Here is a 24,576-nt window from a genome sequence, read left to right as displayed (position 1 = left end):
TAGTACTCGATATTCTGCTTGGCTCCCACATGCTTGTATGCATGGCTGACAACATCGGGGCATCCTCCTAATGACATGATGAGTCCAGAGCATCACTGAGCTCCTGGACACTCTGAGGGGTAACCTGGCAGCATCGGATGGAGCAAAACATAATGTCTATTGGGTTGAGTTGCGTTTCAATTGGTCAGGTGACTACCTAATGGCAGTCAGGGTTCTGTTGCCTAGTTTACAGAGGTCTATATGCCCCCTAGGATATGCCTGTCACCAAAGCCATCACCAAAACAGTCATGCTGAACAATGTTACAGACAACATAACTGTCGCTATGGCTTCTTCAGACCCCTTCACATGTCTGTCACATGTTTAGGGTGAACTTGCTGTCACCTGTTAAAAAAGAACAGATGGCAGACCTGCCAGTTCTGGTATTCTATGGCAAATGCTAATCAGGCACCGTGGTGCTGAGCAGTGAGCACAGGGCCAACTAGAGCAGGGGTCTCCAACTCAGTCCTTGAGCGCTACGGTCCTACAGCTTTTAGATGCACCCCCACTCCAACACAGCTGAATCAAATGAAAAGCAGCTCTCGAGGACTGGAGTTGGAGACCCCTGCACTAGAGGTTGTACCGCTGGGCCCTCAGGCCACCTTCATGAAGTCTGTTCCCGATTGTTTGGTCAGAGACACTCACACCAGTGACCTGCTAGAGGTACTTTTGTAGCTCCCAGTGCTGATGCAAGCTGCTGATGGGTTAAAGGCCTTCTATGGCCCTGTCCAGCTCTCCTAGAGTAACTGCCTGTCTCCTGGAATCTAAGCCATGCTCTTCAGACTGTGCTGGGAGACAGAGTAAAACTTCTGAAAATGTCACTTATTAATGTGCCATCATGGAGAAGTTGGACTACCTGTGGAACCTCTGTAAGGTCCAGGTATTGTCTAATGTTACCAGCAGTGACACTGACTCGAGCCAAATGCAAAACAAGTGAAAACACAGTCAGAAAAGATCAGGAAGGGAAAACGTCAGCGGCCTCCACCCTTAAAACCATTCCTGTTTCGGGTTTGTCTCTTCGTTGCTCCTCTAGTGCACCTGTTGTTAATGTCATTGAAACTAAAGCAGTTAAAACCAATCAACAACCCCCTCTGCTACTTAAACGACCAGATTTTTTCACCCTCACAAGCTATGGCGATCACCTTGAATACACAAATAAGGACCAGACCTTCTGCTTCACTGAGGTTAGTGACACATTTATAAATAATCACTTATCATTATATGTAATAGGAAATTCAATTGAGAAACCAATTATGACAAACCATGTGAAAGAAGCAGGATAAATCCAGGTACTTTCTCATTCTACATCAGAAATTCAATTTGTTATAAAGCTTTCCTGCTCACTGATTTGCAGCATCACCCACAGTGCAGTACAACTCAGAGGTATTCTGATGTTAAATGTTAAAAATTGCTCAATGTTAAGTTGCAAGCCTTATTATTGCCTAACCCGCTTCCTTGTTGGTTCACATAGACTTCACAGGAAAAGCATTTTTTTTATGAAGTAAAGCAGTGATGACAAGACTGGACCATCAATCTGGTTACTTCATCCACTTTCACTGTAAGGAATATCAAGGCTGCTCTTCCTCTTGAAAATACTCTTATTCACACAGCACAGTCAAAATACAGTGAAGCAAAGGAAGACTGAACCTGAGTGAGTGTGTTAAAGTAAACGTGAGAAGTTAACCGACTGATCGACATGGTGACTGAGGTGTCGTGCATTTTAGGAGCAGCGGGGCAGCGAGGGTTGTAGTGCACAAGAGTGTCGGAGAGGAAGAGCAGATGCATGAAGATGAATGGAAGCTTACCTGCTCCGTGGCCAGCTTTTTGTTGGGCTGTCCGCTGATGAATGGCTGTAGCCTGCAACACAGACAGAAACATCATCACACTTAGCCTTCTTTATTTTCTTTAGCTCATTTGTTTTATTACTGTTTAACATAAGTCCTACTAATCATAGTAAGGCAGAGGAGCTAGCTTGTATTTGACACATTGCTAACATCAAACTCAAACATGAAACATTTTCTATGTATTCTAGGTTCTTTTGTGAATAAAATCGGGTCAATGATATTTGCGGTTTCACAGCATCCCAGCTTCTTTTGGAACTGGGTTGTAAACGTTCTTCTTAAGTGGAATCATTGACTATCTCCTTGGTGTTGTAACTAGATTATTTAATGTTATATGGCACCCCATAAACAGCAGCTTCCACAACAACCAAACCAACCAACACATCTGGACTTCGTTCACACAGCCTGTGTGTGCAACCAGCAATATTCATCAGTACTGGACAAACACTGTCCCTGTAGGTCTTTACCTTACAATATAAAGTGCCTTAAGGTGACTGTTGTTGCGATTTAGTGCTTTATAAATAAAACTGAAATGAACTGAACAGCACAGCAGTCCTACAGTGAAGCAAACATATTGCCTACAAAGGTTACAGACTAATGGGCTCCCCTTTGTTTTAACAGTGCTGAACAGCAAACACTGAAATGACATAAAATACTTAAAATTAACCTTGATTTTTAACAGCGGCTGGTCTTTATGACCTTGAAGTTGCACGACTGTAGAAAATGAGTTCCATTACTCAAACTGAAGCACAATCTGAAATGCCAGTGAGTCTACAAGAGGATTAAATGTGTGGATTTTATGAACCCCTAAAAGCCTGAAAGTAAGATATTCATTATTTTTCCAGACATTAGAAGATAATAAAATCTTCTATTCTGAGGCCAGGTTCAGATTACATTTCACTGTTAACCTCAGCAGCGAGGACACCGCCTGCCTGCTTCTGCTCAGCTTCGTTTCTTTCTTCCACCGCATTCGTGTCCTCTCTCTTTGTCCCTGATTGGCTAACAGATTCACATACCCGTTTCTCTTCAGTAAGCTCATGTTAGCAAGGTGTTACCTAAACATACCCAGTATAGTAACATTTTCCCACAAGTACAAGCTAGTGGTGAAGGGATTCGGTGTTGTTGTTGTTGTTGACATTTTACAGTTTAAGCCAATGTGCTGGAGAGCATGTAAAAGCACACTGCTAGCATGACTAATAATAAAGGACCTCCTTTGTGCTCCACTAAATAATCAGGACTTTTACAGTCAATTTAAGCAGAACAGGAACAAGGGAAATCGAGCTATCACAGCAGCCTTCTGGGGACGAAATAATGGCTGATATAATCATTAATAAAAATTGTAATGACAATAGCTCCTGCTGATACCAGTTCCTGCTCATTGTTGCCATTTGGACAGATGGGACGGCAGAACATTGCTGTATGTCGGATGGCTCTTTGCAACCACTCTTACACAAAAAAAGCACATTTTATTTGTACTTGACGCTGATGCAGCATTTAACTCTTGACACAACACAGGTAGAGCATTGTATTATCTTAGTGCAGCTGGTCTCTGTTGGCTTCAGGCGACTAGCTCACATTTCTAGGCAACTGCAATAAAAAAAGGAAAAGAAAAAAGAAAAAAAAAAAATGATGTGAATGAGAAATGAGCCCAAACTGTGAGTGACAGGCAGAGCGACTGTCTGTCTCTGTGAGTGCAATCTCTTCCTAGACAGTCGCGGAGATAATCAGCAATGAACGCACCACTGGCAGTAATTCCTAAGCAGCCGTCCCACCACCCCACTGGCTGGAATTAGCATTGTTCCCGAGGCTCCCCAGCCCCATTTTCTGCCCACCCGGCCCGGCGCTGAGCTCTCCCTAGAGGCTTACAGTAAAGTGCTCAAATCTCACTGATAAGACGCAGAGCGCGAGTGAGCTTTTAATTAATCTGCTTTAACCGGGGGGGAAAGGGGAGGAGGGGTAAAAGTGAATGTGGCATCTTCACCCCCCAACATCATCATTCCCCCCACCTCCTCCTTTCTCAAAGCTCATTATAAAATCCCAGCCAGGCCGGCGAAATGCTCCCCGCTGAGAGAACTATTTAGGGCCCCGTATATGTGCTAGACAAGACTGGCTCCCATGAGCCCTGACCTGGACACTGTGGAAAGAGGGAGGGACGGTGGAACCATGAGAGGAAGTGATGTCGTTAGGCAACAGGCAGTGGAAGGGGGCAAAAGGGTGAGAAGAAGAAGAAGGGATAGAGGGCAAAACAGCACGGGAGCGAATGAGGAAAAAGATTGGGTGAGGGCATGGGGAGGCATGGAGGGGGAACGCGGGGGAAGCCTGAAGAGAAGGAAGGTGCTTGGATTAAGAGAACAAAGGAAAACAATATTAAAGAATAAGATCAGCTAATAGCAGAAAGAGAAAAGCAGAAAGGAAGAAAAGAGCGCACAGAAATATCAGAATGGGAAGAAGAAGAAAAAACTGAGACTCAGGAGTGTTGACTGATTATTCCAAGGTTGTTCCTCACAGAACTAAGGCAGTAGTTCCTCCAGATAAACAGTCTTAATTAGCTAACCTTTGTTGTGTTGTGCTGCTAAGCGAAACCAAACACAAATTAGCTGAATCAGCTGCAACAGTTCTACATAATGGAGTTTAATTCTACGTAGCAGCCAGTCGTGGTGCATTCGTAGCTAGTGTGCCAGCTGTTTGAAGACGAGTGTGTCGTTCTTTTCAGCAGGTTTCTCAGTCGCTCATAATCACATTTGGAAGATATGCCGTGCATACTGATAGGAAAAAGGAAAAGGAGTGAAAGGTGTGAACATTTTACCTTTGGTAATAAATTTGTAAACTAAGACAATGACAAATGTTTCCCTGATTTAAAGCCATTGTGAGTGAATGAATAAGTCAGGGTGTTAACGGGGTAACACCCTGGGGATGTTTGTCAGTGTTTTGACATTTTACATAACACATGGAATACCTTTTCATGAGCTTGATATTTTTGTGAATAGGAAAAAAAAATCTAATTTTAAATTGGTGCTCTGGCTGACATCAAACCACTTCCTGTAATTGCAACAGTTAGAGCGACTGATAGCGAGTGGGGTCAAAGGTTAGAGTCACAGGGCTATGAGAACACCAATGCTCCTCGAATGAACAGATAAAGACAATTTAACTGAGGTCAATGAAGGTTAAAAGAGTCGAGTAAGTGCTGTGGAAACAGCAGTTTTAACCTCTCCAGTGCTGATACCGCTCTCAGCTCTTCCACCACTTTGACTGAGACTAAAATATCTTGTCAGTGGTTGATAGACCACCATGAAATTTATAAAGAAAACCATGTTACCCCAAGAGGCTGTCAACTTGAAACATCTCCACAGCGTTAAGACTGACTGTCACGACATGTGCTGTCAAAAAACCCCAAAGACAACACAAAGACCAAAAGCAAGATTCCCCATCAGCTGTACTTAGACTTAGTGTTTGATAATGATAGAAATATCCAAATATTAAACTGTGATCCCAGGAAAAAAAAACAGATGTGACACTGCATCTCTGATGTAGTTTTGCATACAACTAATTTAAAATTAACACTCCAAAAACCAGAGGCTTTGATTTTGGAGCTGTAAAAATAAGTCAGTATGATAATAACTTGTGTGTTATGTAGAGTAAATATTATGTTATCAGAAATAAAAGTATGTATATTTTTCTTAATGTTTATATCAATGAAGAATCTGGATAAATATTAACTGATAAGTTATGGAGAAGGAGTGGACTAAAAGTAAGTGGGCAGTTCTTCCCACTCATTTTAGACACGTAGGCTGTCTCAGAACAGAGTTAGTGAAATTGGAGTGTAGTTTTCTTTATTTTTTATAGCAGTTTTTTTTCCCTAAATGACTTTGCATGCTACCTGCATAAGCAAAATAAATTTGTCCGGGTCACTTTTTTGAGTTATGACATTATTTATTTCAGCATTATGGGCTCACTTATTTCTTAAAATAGCTTATTTTAATGATCATGTATTTGTCTTTTTTAGGATATAATAAAACACATTTTGGAAATGATACCTCTGCCTGTATGTCTTTGGGTACATTTAAAAAGTAGTACTGTGCAATACTACAAGTTCTACTATTGGTTTGTGCGACTGATAACAATACTTGCTAATGTAGGGGAGAGCAGTGTGTCATGACTTTGCAAATTCTGAACACATTTTAATAAAATACATTTATAATATAGTTTATAATCAGTGTTGGGCAAGTTACTTTGAAAAAGTAATTAGTTATAGTTACTAGTTACTTCTTCAAAAAAGTAACTGAGTTAGTAACTGAGTTAATATTCTAAAAGTAATTAATTACTCAAAAAGTAACCATTGTGTTACTTTAAAAAAAGTTTAACCCTCTGGGGTCCAGGGTATAATTGGCCATTTTTAACTACTTTTGATGTTTCCTCCACATTTCACCTTTAAAAACAGTTTATTTGCCTTGTTTGGTATCATCCTTTTCAGCACAACCTCACGTGTCTGAATTTACAGTCATGTTTTCATTTTGACATACTGTATTAACACAATTGATCTAAAATCAGACAAAAAACATAAAATCAGAGTAGAAAAAGTTATATTTTTTACTGTAACAACCACAAACATGTTTAATGAATCATATTTCATAACTTTAAATGCAAATATAAATGGTCAATTTTAAAATCCTGTGCACAAGTTTTGCAAACGACAAAGTTATTTGTATCCATTTACCTTTTACCTTGATTTTTTTAAATAACCATTTCAAACTAATTATATAACAATCAGCTGCATTCAATAAGATGCCACACAAATTATTTGTGCCACTCCAAAAAATAATTTATGTCCACTGTAAAGGAGAACATCACAGCCTGATGCCTGCAGGTCTGACAGCAGCAGGTGTATCACTCCTGTTTCTACCTGGAGACAGTTGCCTCATTGTTCTGACACACAACACAAAACTATCCACAACACTACACACTAACTACACAAGACAACACATTAACTACACACTCCAAAAACGCTAAACGTCACAAATCTCTCACATCTTAAAACTCAATCTCTTTTTCTGCGGTCTCTCTCTCCGTCACTCCTAAAACTTCTGTTTTTGTTTGGGGTTTTTTTTGCTCATAAGCAGAGAGCGCTCACTGCGCTGTCCTTAGACAGTAAACGTGACGAAACTATTGAGGAAAAAACGCCGCGTATATATTGTTTATCATGACTCTGGTTTTACGTGGCCTATCAACACAATTTAAAAACTGGCATATATCACCTTGTTGCTTTGTCTTTAAGTGGTCATGTGATTGGCTTACCACGACTACTTTATTCTTCCTCAGTCAAACAGCAGCACTCATGCGATTGTTTTGCCCCCTTAGCTCCAGGTGTTGTGCTAGACAGTGTTGGTGATTACCGTCCACGGGAGCGCGCGTGCAGCTGCTTAAAGCTGTAGCGTCCAGATTACTTACAGCTACTTCCGTGGAACTGATATAAGATGAGGCTGAACACAGCTCCAACTGTCTGTTTATTGAAAAATAAATGGTTCGATTCCTGGCTCCTCCAGTCTTCATGCCAAATATCCTTGGGCAAGATATTAACCCCAAATTGCCCTCCGATGCGTTCATCGGAGTGTGAATGTGTGTGAATGTTTATTAGTTGCACTTGTGTTTAGAAGTGCTTGTATGAGTGTGTGTGAATGGGTGAATGAGGCATGTTGTATAGAGCGCTTTGAGTACTCCGGGAGAGTAGAAAAGCGCTATATAAGAATCATTTACCATTAGTTGTAACGATAGGAATAGTAATTAGTTAGATTACTCGTTACTGAAAAAAGTAACGCCGTTATTCCCATCACTGTTCATCAGCTTTTCATTTATTTTGAAACTTTTTTTTTTTTTTTAGACCTGGAACATAAACGTGTCTGTCTCTGAAGCACTGAGGGGCAACTTCTGTTGCTTAAATGTGAAATAAAGCTATAAATAAAATAGACGTGACAGTCAACACAAATGGTTCAGACATTTTTCAGAATGCGTGTGTCACATATCCTTTTTATTTTAAGAAAACTAACTTTTAACACAATTCAGGGTTAAAAGTTACAACCACAGCATTGCTATCAATAGTATCAATATTCAGATTGATCCACCGATCTCTATCAAAAAGTAATCTATGTGGAGTGATGTGCTGGAGTGCATGTCAATGACCATGACATACACTTCATCTGACACTTTAAGCACTTGCTACTGTAACTATGCAGATAACTTCTATAACTTCTGTTGCATGTCATAATTTTTGGATTAGTAAGTTTGATGTAGTGACTGATTTTTTGTTGTTGTTGTCACAAACACTGATTATTCATGAACAGCTTTTAGTGAAAGTTTTGTCGTGCATGGGAGAAAATCGGACAAACTGGTCCTTTAAAAACCTTCAAATTTGCAACCGCACATGAGCTAAATAAAACTGTGCGCCTGAATTGAATCTGATTCTTCCTCTTGTACACTATTACAAATGTTTTCATTTCAAATTCATACAGAGAGTCTCAGGAGTGCCTTACACTGAGTCAGATTTCCTAATGAAACCCGTTGCTGCGAGTGTGTATAAAGTCAAAATACACACTCGCTCCTTCATTACCACATTCGCTTCCCCCATGATTTCATTTCCTACAGCGGAGCCATTTTCATTTTGCAATAACTCTGCTCGTCATTAGAGCTTCTAATCATTCTGCAGTATGTCGTCTCTCTTCTCGTTTCCATTGTGCGCCGGCGTTCGCGGGACATTTGTTGTTGTTTTGCTCGTTAGCATCGAGGAGGGATGTTTCTACGAGCCTCTGCTTTTTAAATCGAGATGATTGCACCTGTTTGGTTTTTTTTGCGTTCGGATCAACTTCCATTTCTCCACAAATGAACTGAGGCAAAACCAATATAAGGGAATAATTTCACTATTCGTACAATAATCCAATCAATAAGATAACAAAGAGGAAGGATGGAGGCGAGGAGGGGAGATAATCTGCAAACTGGGGGTTGAATAAAATTAGTTCTGCGATGAGCGCGGATGTAAATAAAAGATGATAATAATCTGAGCTTCCAACTCGATTTTCCAGCTGGGGACTAGATCCTTGGAGACGCACACATGCACACACACACACACACACACACACACACACACACACACGCCCTCCTTCAGCTCTTCAGCACAATTAAATCAGGCATAATCACCCACACATATACACACACAAGAAACTGCAGTGCCCACTCATACTTTCCCAGACACACAAATACAGACGCACAATACAGCCTCACACACACTCCCCCACAAAGAGTGTGTGCCTGTGATTCGTGTCCATTCAGGCTGCAGTGCATTGTGGGCCGGTGTGCAGCTTGGCAAGAGGAGACACAGACTCAGCCAAAAGAACTGATTGTGTTTTCTTCTCTGGCCAGTCCATCCAGCACTAACCCCATTACACACACACACACACACACACACACACACACACACACACACACACACACACACACACACACACACACACACACACACACACACACACACACACACACACACAGTACCTGGTACTGCAGATTCAAAAGGGTGAAGGGTTATATAGATGGCTGTTTATATGCAAAGACACAAAGGAAGAAGCACAATACAATCCTGAAAATCTGCACACCGTCAAACACACAATCAGCCGCTGTAACACACAACTGCAGAATCTGTACTTCTGTACAAACAGCAGTGTGAAGTAACTCAGATATTTTCCATCAAATGTGACAAAATTGTATTTTTCCTGGAGGGCGTACGAACACCGGGACCGGGTAACTGGTCTGATCTACCCTAAACTTAGGTTTAATACAGCACGTGTTTCTCTGTCTGCAAACGCACTTAAGGGTCATTTACTTTGCTACAACTTATGGATGTAACATGGTTAAACCGGACAATATGATCCAAAGGAAGATACCACAGAACTATATGTTCAGAGGTCCAGTCGATACTTTTTAACGCTACTAACTGTTTCACCCACAAAACAGACATTTGACAACCTCTGCTGTGCCACTGATGATGAGTTTTGACACCTCAATATATCAACAAAGATTTGGTTTGACAAATAGAATAATTTTATGCGGGGTTTTCCAAGGGTAGCTGCTTAGGCAAAGACCGCCCTCGCTAACATCTGATGCACACCCAGTCGCTGTCCCAATAGCAGGCCTGAAACATGAAAGAAACCGCTCAGTTCAGAAAAGAGTTTTAAGGGTCACTCTAGGCTTCAATCAGACATTCAGCTGAACTCTCTTCAGGCACAATAACGAGGAGTGCTGTAAAAGATGATCTCGCCCACAATGAGATCTGATCTCATCTTCAAGGAATCGGTCCAGGATTACAGAGGACAGTGAGGTAACCTTAGCTCTGTCCAAATATCAAACAGATCTGTAGCTCGTGAACATTACAGGCTCTAATTGAATAACGAACCATCTTGTGTGCTATCCTTCGTTCCTGCTGGTGGTTCCTTCAATCGCTCGCCTCAAAGTTGGGATTAGTTTAACTTGGGCTGAATAACAGTTGATACTGCAGGTGATAAGATACCATGTTCTGATCCTTAAATCTACAGACAAACTGTAAGAAATTCTCCAAGTTTTCAAGAACACGCTTCCAAACTACCTCAAAATTCTCAGCCAACCACTGCTGATGAAAGGCAAAGTGGGCTCATTCCACAGTAATGAGATTTTTCTTAATAACTTCATGAAGTTAATCATATGTAGGACCTAGTAATGACATTACTTTCTTCATTCCACTTTTACAATCTAACACGCTGCTGCAGCTATGTTAGATGAAACAAAGTAAAAATGTGATTGCATTTGTAAAAACATCATCAGTAACTTGGTCTATGAAACTGAAAATGCTGACTTTTCAGTCTTGCTATGGTTCAAACTCCCAAAAACACTGGACCTTTCCCATTTTATTTCCCAACATTGCTCGTCTTTAACAAATGGTTGCACATCATGTCATAATAAACTTGGGAAATTAAGTTGTGCGACTGCTTTCACAACTTTGAGCCTTCTGCAAGTGAGACTTTTGATACAAGTTTACTTTGGCTGGCTAAAGTAAAGACAAGACTATAAATGATGCAACAAAAAAAACAAACAGGCACATGAGGTCCGTACTGAAGTCCGTCATGTCAAATAACAAGCAAGGTTCAGAAGGAGCTCAACGCTTAACAGCAAGAAACAGATGAAGAACATCGTCACAGACTTTTTAGTTTGTATTGTGCATTGCAACGATGCTGCGTGGATGTTCCTGGTGAAATTAGCGCCTTCATTTTTGGGGGATTTCCATCAGTTTCTTAATGCACTTGTGAAAGCTGGTACACACACACAGAAACATGCACACACAGGGCCGCATTTAATAACCCACTAACCCATCCGTGGCCATTTGATGAGAGATGTGACATTTCTCCAGATGGATGGGATTTCTGGGTCAGTTAGCGCCCAGCTGCTTACTGTGGCGCTGGGCTCTTCCTTTGCAGATATTCTGGGGGAGCATGACCAGTCTTGTGAACAGAGATTAGAGATTCAGCGAGACGGGTGGCTGTTAACGGCTGTGGGCTAAACGCACACACACATATTAATGAGAGTTGTGTGACAAGAAAGCCATGCAGGCCAGCTTTTGGTGGATGAACAAGGAAGGAGTGCGAGTAATTTTGAGTTGGCCCTTTAATGAGAATGTATTTTGATTTTCAGGCTCATAAGTTTAAGTTTGATATTTTAGTTTGGTTTTCTTTCAAAATTATTTGCATCACAAATGTTTAATTCACACATAAAAATTAATTAAATTTTTTTATGTCGATTTTAAATTTCAACAGAAATGTAGAAAAACGTGGAAAAGTTGTATGTAGTTTTTTAATTTCTTTATTTAACCAGATAAAGGATTAAGAAAACCTCCTATATTATACCAACCTGACCACGTAAACAATAGAGGTTAGACCTCAGCCAGAAACAGAAACATCTGCTCTTTTTATTGATTGATTTATTGGTCTTGAGCAATAGTTCTCCAGGCTTTTACACTCATTTTCAGTCAGTACTTAAACCTGACCATTTTCGTTTGTAAGGCCACTTAGCACTGACCTATGAATGATTCGAGCATAAATCAGAAGAAGATGGGCCTCCAGTGCTGAGAAGTGAAATTTGGGTGTTTTATTAGCACAAATCACATCATCACAGTAAATGGACCCAGCTTGCTAACAGATTTTGACAGCTACATCAAGTTGTTTCTTAGCAAAACAAACAGCAGACAATGAACTTCACCAATCATACAAACAAGCTGCATACGAATGCAGGTCATCGATTAGACTTCAGACTAAAACTGTGAGTTAGAATATTAAAATATTACAACTTTTGTTAACAAAATGAACTTGGAGTGTACCGTGAGGTGTCACGGTGTTATGAAGCAGGGACACTGAGTGCGTGCTTGTTCAAAGGCTGCTAGTTTGACCAGAGGGAGGATCACAGTCTTCCACGCCACTAATCACACAAATGGGGAGGATCACAAGCTATTAACCCCCATCTACACAAACAGATCAGTCATAAGTCTGAAAGATCAAAGAGTTAACAGCAGCAACACACTCAAAGCCAGACCTTGTGGCGACAAAGTCACGCTCGTTTTCTAAAATAAACTCTAGATGATTTTTATCCCGTGCACACTTTGGTACTTAAATTACATGATTTGACATGATGCTTAAATTACATTTCTCTCCTCACAGTCATTTCTCACGTGACTGCCGACTCTCCTGTGTGACGGTGCAGCTCGAGCAGTGAAAATGCCCTTTCACCTCCAACAGAAGAGTTCTCACTCAGATCTAAAAGATTGCAGTGCAAATAAAATAAAGTCAAATCTCCAAGCCAGAAAAACCTCTGCATAGAAAACAGATTATACCCAACTCTGCTGCACAACGTGTCATTACGTCAGCTCGGAAGTCAACTACGGTCTGTTAGAAGAAAGAAAGTATAGTGAAAGAAAACAAACAAGTGAAAGGTAGCCGAACTAATTGCAGCCTTTGATGCATCCAACTTCACAGGACGTAATTAGGGGAAAGTTGTCTAAACACTTTTCTGTTCTCTTTGAACTACAGCACAGCGCAACTCTTTATACCACAGAAATAATGCAATGAATGTCTTTGAAAGTAAACTAAACAAACAGAGGAACCTTGATGGGATGAAACTAACTAAACTCATAAATGAAGGATGAAACTAATAAGAAACCAAAGGCAAACACAGAATATAGAGAAGATTCAAAACCGACATAAAATATTCTTAATGAAAACTGATGTAGATATATTTCCAATATTAAATATGGACAAACATCAGTGTTCTTTCACATCTATGTGGTGTTTGTGGTCGCCTCTATAAAGGATTGGCCTTCACAGATCAGTGGAGAACAACTTGACTAGCCTTGACCCCATCGACCCACCTTTGGCCGGCTTAACTGCCTGAGGTATCCCCGGGGCAAAAATGTCTTGCTGGTCCCATCAATTATACCTGTCAGTTTCATCAATTCCCCGCACGCCCAGAAAGTACATGATCTGAAACGATTAAGTCTATCAATAGGTCAGCTGATCGATAAAAAAAACTGTAAAGGTACAAGCTTCTCAAATGGGATTATGACAGTTTCCCAGCTTTCAGTGACATCATCGGGATTCTGATTTACAGTTTCACTGCTGTTTACGTTTACTGCCGCCAATTTGGGGTTGTTAGCATGCTACTACTTTCAGAGTAGAAAATCCGAGTTGAGGGGGCACTTAATCTTGAACACACAATTAACACCAACCATGTAGGACAATCTTACCATTTTTCTTCTACTAATACTAAGTAGGGCTGGGTATCGTCACTGATTTCTAGAATCGATTCAATTCCGATTCACAAGGTCCCGAATCGATTCGATCCACGATTCGATTTAAATCTGGGAAATTTTGACAGTCAGAAATATTATAATTCAGATCAGTACATTTACATATTTTTGTATCAATAAAAAGGAAGCTGACACACGCAAGACTTTATCAAAGATGTGAGCATCACAGCAGAGGCCTTTGTGTCAAAGTAACTGAAGATAAAACACATAAAAACATGAAGGTGATTTTCCTGGCCTGGGATTTTATAAAAATATTCTGCAGTACATCAAAAACGAAAGAAAACCATTAATCAACATATGAACATTACCTCTGAAGTTACAGCAGTTTTATTAGAGACACGTTAAGCGTTTTGCATTTTGAATAATTTTAAAAAGTTTAAATTTGTTCAGTATTGAACGGCAGAAATGAGGTTCTCTTTTCGGAAGAATGTAAAAGGGAAAAAAACAGCGGCTGACAGCGCTGTAAACAACAGTAGACTTGTGCGTAACAAGCAAGCGAATAATGCAGAAAGGGAAACTGTTCTTGAAGTACAGAGAGAGAGAGAGAGAGAGAGGGAGAGAGAGAGGGAGAGAGAGAGAGCTGTGCATCGCGGTGGAAGCAAAACAGTAAAAGTCAGAGTGAATTCATGACGATGTTTATGTGAAGCGTTTGGATCTTCTTTTGCTGCTGGTTCGGTCAATATTGTTTGGAGAGAGATCAAACTAACAGCTTTAGAATCGGCTCATAAAGGGCGTGAACACAAAGCGCGGACCCGCCAACAGATCAGAATCAGCGAGCTGTCGGCTTTCAGCCCCGACCGTGAGAAAGGCGACATCTAACTGATTCTGATCCGCGGGTTGCGCTGTGTGTTTAAGTCTATGTGCAGAATGTGTACCTGCTCTCATTTACTGTCTTAACTGTTTGGTGGTTCTTGAAATTTTGTGAGATGTCACCAGAGATTCTGGCATTTCGGGCAAAATAAATTTATATTAAAAAAATCGATTCAGGATTTTAATGAATCGATTTTACGTTATCCAAGCCAGAATCGATTTTAATCGATGAATCGATTATAAAAACCCACCCCTAATACTAAGTCAGGAAGCAGTGATCTCAATACAAGCTGTTCTGGGCTCTACCTCAGGTTCTCCTGGGGTATTTGAAGAAACGCCCAAAAAACTAAAAAATAGCTCTGTGATTCTAATCTGTGCTCGTCATCCTGTCTTTAATCTACCCACCCATGCAGAGTAAATGAACTTCAATCACTTGTATCTGCAGACTCATTCTTTCAGTCACTACCCAGAGCTCGACGTGGTCAGACTGTATACAGCATTGTCTTTCAGGTCATTCACAGACTGGTCCTAGTGTCGAACCTCTGCGTGCAAATTATAAATCTCACAGCAAGACAACAACCAAACAGATCAAATCTTCAACTCAGTTCAGACTCCTTAATCTCGAGCATCACACGAGTCCAACAAGAAGGTGAGGGGATCATCAATTATCACTTCCCCCAATCTAACTGGTTCTCGGTGGTGGGCTGGCATAGCAACAGTGGTAACAGTAGCGTGGCTCTTCCCACAAGCATCTGTTAAGTGAAGCTGCTAAAAAGAAAGAGTGGTAAACATCTTTTCGGGAGGCATGGAAACAAAGTGACCCTTTGGGAAAGTCAAACGAGCTGCTGTTTTCAGAGCAGCCGCATCCACATAACCAGTGCTGTGGTCATTTTGATGAGATACTTTTTTTTAGTTTTTGTCTTTTGACAGCGATGTGTCCATGTTCGTTAACTAATAAGCAAATTTTAGGGCTGGTCTGAAATCACCTCCTCCTCCCAATATCATAGACAATAAATATGTTACCCATTCATAAATATTTAATTTCATTAATGAAGTTCAAATAAAGTGCTCCAGTCCCTTTCTCCACCAGTGTGTCTGTGTTTAACCTTTTCTCAGAATTTTGGAGAAATAATTGAAAGAAAACAGCAAAGTTGTCCACGGAATCGACTGCTGCATCCTGCACAGACGGGGGATTTACTGACATTTCGTTCGGAAAAACTTTTCTGAATTAGTATGCAGAAATGCCTCAACTTTATCTGAAGGAAGTGAGCATTTAAAAGTTATAATCCCTCCCTGTGGAACCAGCTTCCCACCGTCAGCAGGAAATCATATCATCTCAGTATTCAAGGACATGCTCGAGACTTTGCTTCCCTTTCTATTTCAGACCTTCGTTTTCTCTACTTTACACGCCTGCGGTCTTTTATTCGTGGATTTTCAGTTTGGGTTCCACCTGGTGCTCTCAGACACGATCGCAGGTGTGTTTAGCTCGTTTTGTTTGGTCCTTCCACTGAAGTCAAGCGCTTCAGTCCTGTTTCTTAGGAATAACCTTTTGTTAACATGGCGAAGGTGTAAATGATTTCCTCCAATAGCAGTTGACCTTCTCTTATTTGCTATCGCTCAGGTTACCTCTTTACCTCGATCGCAGGTCACCTGAGACTTTTCACAGCAGTGAATGTAAAGAAAAAAAATGTTGGATTGCAATTGAAGTTCTTGTCAAGTTGCTGAACTACATTACAGATAAAATGTTGTACTTTATACTAAACAGGCAGCTTTAGATATAGGTTACTTTATATGTTAATATTCTTGCGGTAAAGTAGCAAAAAAAGGACTTAAGTAGAAGTCAAGACAAAATTATTAGTAACATGGGCTTGAAGCCACGTTCAAGCAAAGTTCCATCATTTTAAATGTGAGACTTTGGTGTTTGCTTTCGGCTTATGTGAATAATTAGTTTGTAAAATTTTAAATAATTAAAGATTGACTGTCAGAGGAGGTGAAAAAGAGAAGAAGAGATCTTGGTAGATGCAATTTTTCAGCAGATGAGAACGTTTCAGGATTTTGTAAATATTTCCGCTAAATTTCACGTCAATTACGTACGTCAATATCTAACATCATCTAACTTCATGATTTAATTTTCAACTTTATTGGGTTACATTATGTGGCACTTCAGGCAGTGTGCAAATCTGTGTGCAGCACAAGATATTTTAAATTCTACCGGCGGCAGAGTTTTGATTGGACGAATCAATGCTGCGATTGTGTGATGTTCAATTGCAGTTTGTTAACCCGAATGTGTGAAGTACTTGGAAACCATGCTGCTACTTCAGGGTCACAGCTAATGATAACCTTCACTACTTTTCTCTGTTAGCTTATTGATTACCTTACTAAGCTGTAAGATCCCAATGGCAGCGAGGATGACGCTGTTTAAATGTCTAATTTTTTAAAAAATAGAATAGAACAGAATAGCCATTTATTGTCATTGTACATGTACAATGAAAGTAAAGTCAATACTGTATCACGGTTTTTGTTTTTTAGGTTTGGCAGTTTAATTCTCTGGAAAATGTTCTTTATGCCAGAATGAGTAAATGTGGGGAAAATAGCTAAATGATGAATAAATGTAATAAAAGAGAAAGTTGCTGTTTTACTTTCCTGACACATCAAAAACAGAAAAAATACTTTGGTGATGACAGCGTGTAAATTTTAATCACGTGTGTTCCCAGAGGAGCTATTTACATTTTGGAGGTATGAGGTTTCTGTGTGACAGCGGCTATTAATCTGAGCTCACTGCACTCGCTTGTGGGGGTCAGAGGTCAAACGGCCATCAATAAGAGTTGGTGGCTGCGTGCGGCGATAGACTTTTCGGCAGCTCTCCTTTGCCATGGCGACCCTTTACAGCAGCGGGGAGTGGCTCCTGACACCTAGTCAGGCTTTACCGTGACAGACAGCGTGCACTTATAAATCACTCTGCCCCCCCGAGGATCACAGCGAGGCCATACGCAACGCTCTCATGGACAACCATCCGTATCCCAAAAACACAATACACAGCATATAACTGCAGCCACTGACACCTACTGTCCAAAGATCAATTGAAGACTCCATTAAAACACTGCAGTAGTGTAGGAATATCTGCTATAATTTGAATTATAACGCTCACAGTTTTCAGCTAATTTCCTGAGAGCAGCTCTTAAAATTCCCTTAAAATGAGTTCACATTAAGCTGAAAATTACAAAGACATTTAACGGACAAAGTCGCCATAGTTTGGCACTTATAACATTTTGATTATGAAGCACCTGTCACTGCTGAAACTAGATTCATAAAGTACTGAAACTCACTGCTTGCTAATCTGTAAATATCTGCGTAATAATGCTTGATCACAAGTTTTGGTTGAATTGCACTTGAAATGCTGCGTTTTATTTTATTGGTTCAACTGACATGATGATCAACATATGAATGTAACAAAAATTTCAGTTACTTGGATACATTTGTATCCATTTTCTACATAATTAGAAAATATTTGTATCTACAAAAAAATATATGAAATCAAACAAGCCTAAGAAGTATGCAGTGAAGCATCCTGGTCTTTTCTTTTAAACGATTACAGTTTACATTTTTTGCAGAAATGTGTTCCACCAGAAATTCCCAGATCAACCGGCCAGAGTCTGCAACTGGCTGATTTCCAGTTGTCGGTCCGGACGGGTGACCAGAGAGTCAGAATTACATGTGTGATCACGATCACAAGAACAAAGAAGACAAAAAAAGATGAATTAACCTTCCACTGTGCTCACATACAACACCAACAGTCATGTGAAAAGGTTTCCACCGATCCCTGAACTCTGAAAAACTAAGTAGATGATTGAACAGTGTGTAGAATCCCCTTTACCTGCAGTAGCTTCAATAACTGTTTTCTCTAGAACTTTATTAGTCTGCCACACTGCTTCATCTTATAGAGGTTTCTGGATATCCGTTTATGCACAGTTCTCTTAAGGCCCCTTTTCATTCAGGTTGAGGTCTGGACACTTCAACACCTTGATTCTTTCTTTTCAGCCAGTCTGTTGTACATTTGTTGATGTGCTTGGGATCTTTGTCCTGTTGCATGAAGCAATCTAAGCCAAGCATTGCCTCTCGGAAGACAGTGGCATCGTGTGCACTACTGTACAAACACAACAAGCAACAACCCTCAAGCAACAACAAGCACAGGCTCAGAATAAAATGAGAGTAGAGCGCATGCTGACCCCAGTCAAGCAGCCAGGATTGATTTTTCAACAGGAAACAAAAGCAGAGATGAGCAGTCAGGTTTGTACCTGTGTCTACAGGAGACTCTGGCTAGAACTGTTTATTTTAGCTGGCTGTCCAACTTTATATGGAACTGTAATTTAAGGTTTTCTAATGTTTACTGGTAATTATGTGAAAAAATATTTAAAAATTTCTATAAGTAGTAAGTGATATTGTGCAGTTTTTTTAAAGTAACAGGTAATGTAGGACACTTTTAAAGAACAATGCTGCAAAAACCTAACTGATGCCTCCAGCTTTATGTAGAGTTCAGGAGTGGATGCATGCATGGATGGAGATGCTAATGCCATACAGGACAATTCCTGTATGGCATTAGCGTCTCCATCCATGCCAATAAATGAGTACAATAACTGTCATTTATATAGGATATGCCTGTTTGTAGGGTGACTTTCTAACATATGTTTAGAGACTTCACATGACACATTCTGGGCTTTGTCCTGATTTATCCACAAGCTGCAAGCTTGCGGATAAATAAAGGGAATGAATTGTTCATTTAAACAAACTATAAATATTTTTGTAACAATTACAAGACTAACAGTGGAACCCAGGAAAAAAGTGCAAGTTCATTTTCTCAAAAACAAATTCACTCGATTACAGCGAGACGAGTTTTCAGTGTACCATCTGTCTCTGGAAAAAAGCAAAAATCTTCCACTGTAGGCGAGAAGCTCATTTCTTCAAAAGGAACCTCGTGTACTGAACATCCTCTTCTTGTGCTGAATCACATCTCCTCCTCCTCCTGTATTTGTTCTAATCTGCTCTTCAAGTGAGTCTGTAAATCCTCCCTGCCTCCTCAACACCTCTTTTTTTCTTCCTAATAACTCATCATAATAAAAACAGGTAAATCTAGTTTCACATAATCATTGTTATACCGCTGCAGCTTGTCCTTTTAACCCCTAAATTATCCCACTGGAACAATATAAAGAGCAAGAAACAACCGCCTCATCTCGTGTCTTCGCCTGGCTTTTTCCTTTGCTTCGTCACATCCGCTCAACATGCTTCTCCTCTTCTCCTCTTTAAACCATCTTCAAACCCATGGACCTAAAACATGCCACCATCAACATAGTCGCACCAGACCACTGCTGTATGACCCGTGAAGCTGCTGTGATGTTATCATCTGAACATAAGTAGTTTTTTCACACATTAACCGCTCACAGAGTAGCAATATTACACATGGATACTTTTTTGTATCAGGTATTCATGCTTCTGTTAGCTGTGCTACCAACCTGCAAAGGGAAATATGGGCCTGCTAGAGCTCCGCTGTGCTCACCAGCTTGCCTCTACCTGCATGTGTCTGCTGCGTCTTGCTGAGCTTGCCTCAGCCACAAGGCTTTTTTTTTTTTTTTTTTTAAAGAGCTTTTCAACTGAAAACAGCTGCTCATTGCTGCCGCACAAAGAAATAATGAGCTGAAACTCACTGTAATGCTCGACAAGCTGCAGATTAAGATAGCTTCCTGCCTCTGAAGCACCAGCGCACTGTTTTCACGTTGTCATTTAAGGGACAGATGTCCGCAGATCAATATGCATGCCCATCCAGGGTCCAGTTTTCAGTTTTAGACTGAAAACGTCTAACATAATTTATGGTATATTTTTTTTCTTAAAGCTGCGTCTTCTGCTTTGATATATTCTCCATTATGTGACCGATTGTTTCTCCAAATCTACACCAATAGAAGTGAAGAGTATCAAGTTAACATTAACGCTAAAACACGATAAATCCATATGGAAAGTGGACACTTAACTGACTCACTCCTTGCTCCATTTTGTTCTAAGCTTTGCTTTAATGCTTCTTTAAAGAACCTAAATGCATTGTCGTTAAGCAGAAGCATAACACATTACACCATCGTGATGTAAACTGAGAAGGAGGAGGTCAAGCTACATCATCAACAAGCGGTTTGGGGGTATTTCAATTTGTATTTTTCCTGTAAGCTCTTGAAAAGGTCAGCTTCTTCTCTCTGTGCTCTTTTCAAATAAGAGGTCACAGCTCTCCTGTTTGTCTTTGTAAACTGCAAACCGGCAACACTGCTCGTTTCTTTCTACCTACTTCAACCTTAATCGGTCAAGGTCTCAACTGCTGCTTTGCCTCTGACACCACTTCACTTAAACGTCTAGTCTGTTTATCCATTTATCAACTTCTGCTGCTTCACTGGGATCATATGTGCTCACGGGACACTTCATTAGGTACACCCTGCAGTGACCACTCCTGCAGCTAAGAACAGGAAACTGAGTCTATACTTAGCACGGGACCAAAACTGGACAATAGGAAAACGTTTCCTGGTCAGACGAGTGTGAACAACATGAAAGCATGGATCCATCCTGCCTTATATCAAATGTTGAGGCTGCTGGTGGTCAATGGTGTGTGAGATATTTTTTGGCACACTTACCAACTGAGCATTAGTTAGATGCCTTAATGCACCGTAATTCTCTAAGGTAACTCAATGCTATGAAGAATTGAGTCGTTCTAAAGGGAAAAGACTTCACATGTTTCGTGTTCAGAGATGCTCAAATGCTCAGATCAATGCTGGCTCTTCTATACAAGGTCAAACTAGCAGCTTCTCCTTCACCCTTTCTCTCTTTTTCCTCAAATGTATTCTGCAGTTTCATACAGACGTTCAAAATACAGCACGGCACAAACCCTTATGTTGCATATCTCGCCCTCCCTTCGCCCTCCTCTGTCTCACTTTCTATCCCTTGACTAGCTTTCTCCCTCTTGTCTCACCCTCCTCCCCTCCCTCGCTCATCCACTCTGCAGCGACTCTCTGTTAGGCTATCACTCTCTGCCGGGCTTAGCGGCTCGTTTCTAATCAGCTTACTGCCAATGAGACTAAGCTTGAACTGAAAAGGCGATTGAGGGAGGCCGTTTAGCCACTGGCTGACAACTGGCAATAGCTGGAGGGGATGGTGTCAATAAAACTTAGCAAGTAAAAGTAATAAAATATTAAACAGAAAATAATAAATTACATTGGGTTTTAAGAGAGTGAGGACCAAGTTGTGAGTGAAGATAAAGAGGGACAAAAGAAAAAGTACTTCAGTGTTAAAGTGTCCCTTCACCCTGCGCCGAGGGGGACAAGTCTTCAGTTGCTAAGCTGTGCTGTGGCCCCGTGAGGCCATGAACTACCACAATAGCATCAACTCTTATAGTGTCAACATTTTCGGTTGCTGGCTGGGCTGTTTTTTCTTTATTCTGTGGCTAAGCTGTGGATAAAAACTGGGATGTTTTCCAAATGGCCCAGTTTTAGAGCTCCCCTCAAAATTCCAGCCCTGGCTGTCCCATTAGTTACAGTGCGAGCCGCGCTGGAGAACAAAGGTTTGGCCGTTGAAAGCTGTTTGGATGGAAGAGGCTGTGCAGGGAAAGCTGCTGTCGCCGCTGTGAGTAGAGCCGGATGTCCAAAATCAAAGGGATGCTCTCATTTCTTCGTGCTTCATTGAGAAATGGGTTCGTCTGCGCAGGGTGGGGAGGGGGTGCAAGGGATTAAATATCTTAACATCTCTCTGCATGAGTGTGGAAGCTAAAGACCTCAGCGTAAATGTATGTGGAATGAGCTTAATTTATCATGCAGCCAGCAGTAAACCCTTTCCACAGGCCTGTTAGCCCCTGGGATGTACTTTCATGTGTGGAATAGCACGTCATGGCATCACTAGCCTGATTATGAGGCAAACTACAATGAGTAATAGAGGGCTCATGATCAGTTTACACTTTTATCTCATCGAGCCATAACATTATGTACGACAACTGCACAGATATAAACGTCCCATTTGGCTGGAGTGACATTTTCTTCCTTAAATTTAGAAGCTGAGCTAAAGCAATTAGGGGCATAATCAACGAAACAATATACAGCTCATCTTTTAACTTTTAAGCTTCACAAATAAACCGTTCTGCTGTTTTTTCTTCTGATTGAACATAACACATTTGCATCATATTGATATTTATGTGTGTAATTCCTGATCGCTCTATGATTTGGTATTTCTATTAGCCGATTAGCAATAAATATAGTAGTTTTTCTTCATCGCTGGAAAAAGAAAAAGACATTAAGCCATGAACAGAATGGTTGAAAAGTGGTGAAATCGGCTTATTTCACATGCATCAGATGGAAAGCAACATGGTCCTTATTTTGGAGTTATCTGTGTGCAAACCTGTGAAATTCAAATCCAATATTATTTTTTCTTTAAGCTCAACTTTTGCTCTCCATCAGTTACTGAGTATCTGCCTCCTAGGCTGCAGCTATAGTTTGATTATAATTAGATAGGGGTTGCTAACTACTAGCAGCCTCAACAGTAATTTTATGCAACAATACAAAACCGGGCATCAATATCCGAATCTTAAAAGTATAGATGGCTGTCTTTGTTCATGTAATCCCTCCCTGGTGTTATGCTAAATGCTGATTAATGTTTATTTATTTTCAAATTTGAATGAACCTCATTTTATAGTGTATTTGGAAAGTTTGCCGCACATTAGTTTTTCACATTTTCTGTTTTAGCTTCAACTTGAACTTTTCTGAGATTTTTGCAACTAAAAGAAAAAACCATAAGTAAGAAATCAGGTCTTCAATGCACCGTCAACAGAAGCAGCAGCAACACGTTTTCTTGGGAATGACCTCAAAGCCTGGCACACTTGTCTTCTGACAGCTTCCTCATTCTTCAGAATAAATTAAACTCCACTGGTTAGATGAGGGAACATTAGTACAGGTCTCTTAAAAGGTGCTAGAAAGCCTTCAAGTCCTGAAACCACTCTTTTTTTTTAGTTGTGTGCTTCAGGTTTTCACCTAGAACTGCTCTATATTTTCTTCATCCACCTGTCCCTCTATGCTAACTACTCTTCATGTCACAGTCAGAAAAACATCTGCACAGCATGATTCTACCACCACCGTGTTTGACTGCAGGGATGGTATTAATGAGGTGATTCTCAGTGCCTAGTTTCCTCTGTACATGTTTTTGGAAATAGTGGGCAGACAGTTCGATTTTTGTCTCCTCAGACCAAAAAAATCTTGCATCCCGTGGTCTGAAAGCCTTTTGGATGCCTTTTGGTTAACTCCCAGCAAGCAGTCATATGCCTTTTAAACAAGGAAAGCTCTTCACCACTCCATAACGGTGTGACTGGTGGAGTGCTCCAACCACGGCTGTCCTTTAAAGGTCTCAACTCCAGAAAGAAACACTGGATCTAATTTACAGTGCCCACTGGGTTTATGGTTACTAGTCTGACAACCAGGGAAACCAGATCTAGGAAAACAGTTGCTCCATTTTAGGATTATGCTGGCTGCTGTTAGAGACTTTCAACACTGTGGAGATGTTCTTTTATCCCCAGATCTCACCTTGACACAGTCCTGTCTTATAGCTCTCCTCTTCACGGGCTTTTCACCGAGATATAGCTGTGAGACCTCATGGAGGCAGGTATGTGACTTTCCTAATTACATCGACTGAATTTAATTAGAGAACAGGTGCACTCTAATCAAGAAGCAGAAGTAGCTCAAGGACCACTGATATAATAAAGATGCCCTGAGTTTAATTATTTAAACAGGGTCAACTACTTCACCCAACAGTATACTCCCCTATTCTGTTTTGAAGTCAACAACATGCTTTTTCTTTGTCACTGAAAAGTAATGTGTGTAGGTCAATGAGGAAAAAGCCAAATCGATTCAAAGATGAGTCTGAAGCACACCAAATGTGGAAAACCTAAAAGGCTGTGAAAGAACAACACTATAAATCTACCAACTGATGCCCTTAATTTTGGAAAAGCCTCAAATTTT

General features: G+C 40.5%; 1 protein-coding gene across 1 annotated transcript in view; it reads right to left on the bottom strand.

Moving 5' to 3' along the window:
* Positions 1 to 24,576, bottom strand: part of brf1a (BRF1 RNA polymerase III transcription initiation factor subunit a) — a 133,485-nt gene that overhangs the window by 14,335 nt on the left and 94,574 nt on the right. The window contains exon 17 of the mRNA XM_040041591.1: positions 1,843 to 1,894. Within this exon, the coding sequence (XP_039897525.1) occupies positions 1,843 to 1,894 (52 nt within the window). The remainder of the gene's footprint in view (positions 1 to 1,842; positions 1,895 to 24,576) is intronic.

This window comes from Simochromis diagramma, unplaced genomic scaffold (genome assembly GCF_900408965.1).
Source record: "Simochromis diagramma unplaced genomic scaffold, fSimDia1.1 OVJJ01000304.1, whole genome shotgun sequence".
NCBI classification, from domain to species: Eukaryota; Metazoa; Chordata; class Actinopteri; order Cichliformes; family Cichlidae; genus Simochromis; species Simochromis diagramma.
Note: the sequence above shows the minus strand (reverse complement) of the source record. Positions and strands in the feature narration are given on the sequence as shown.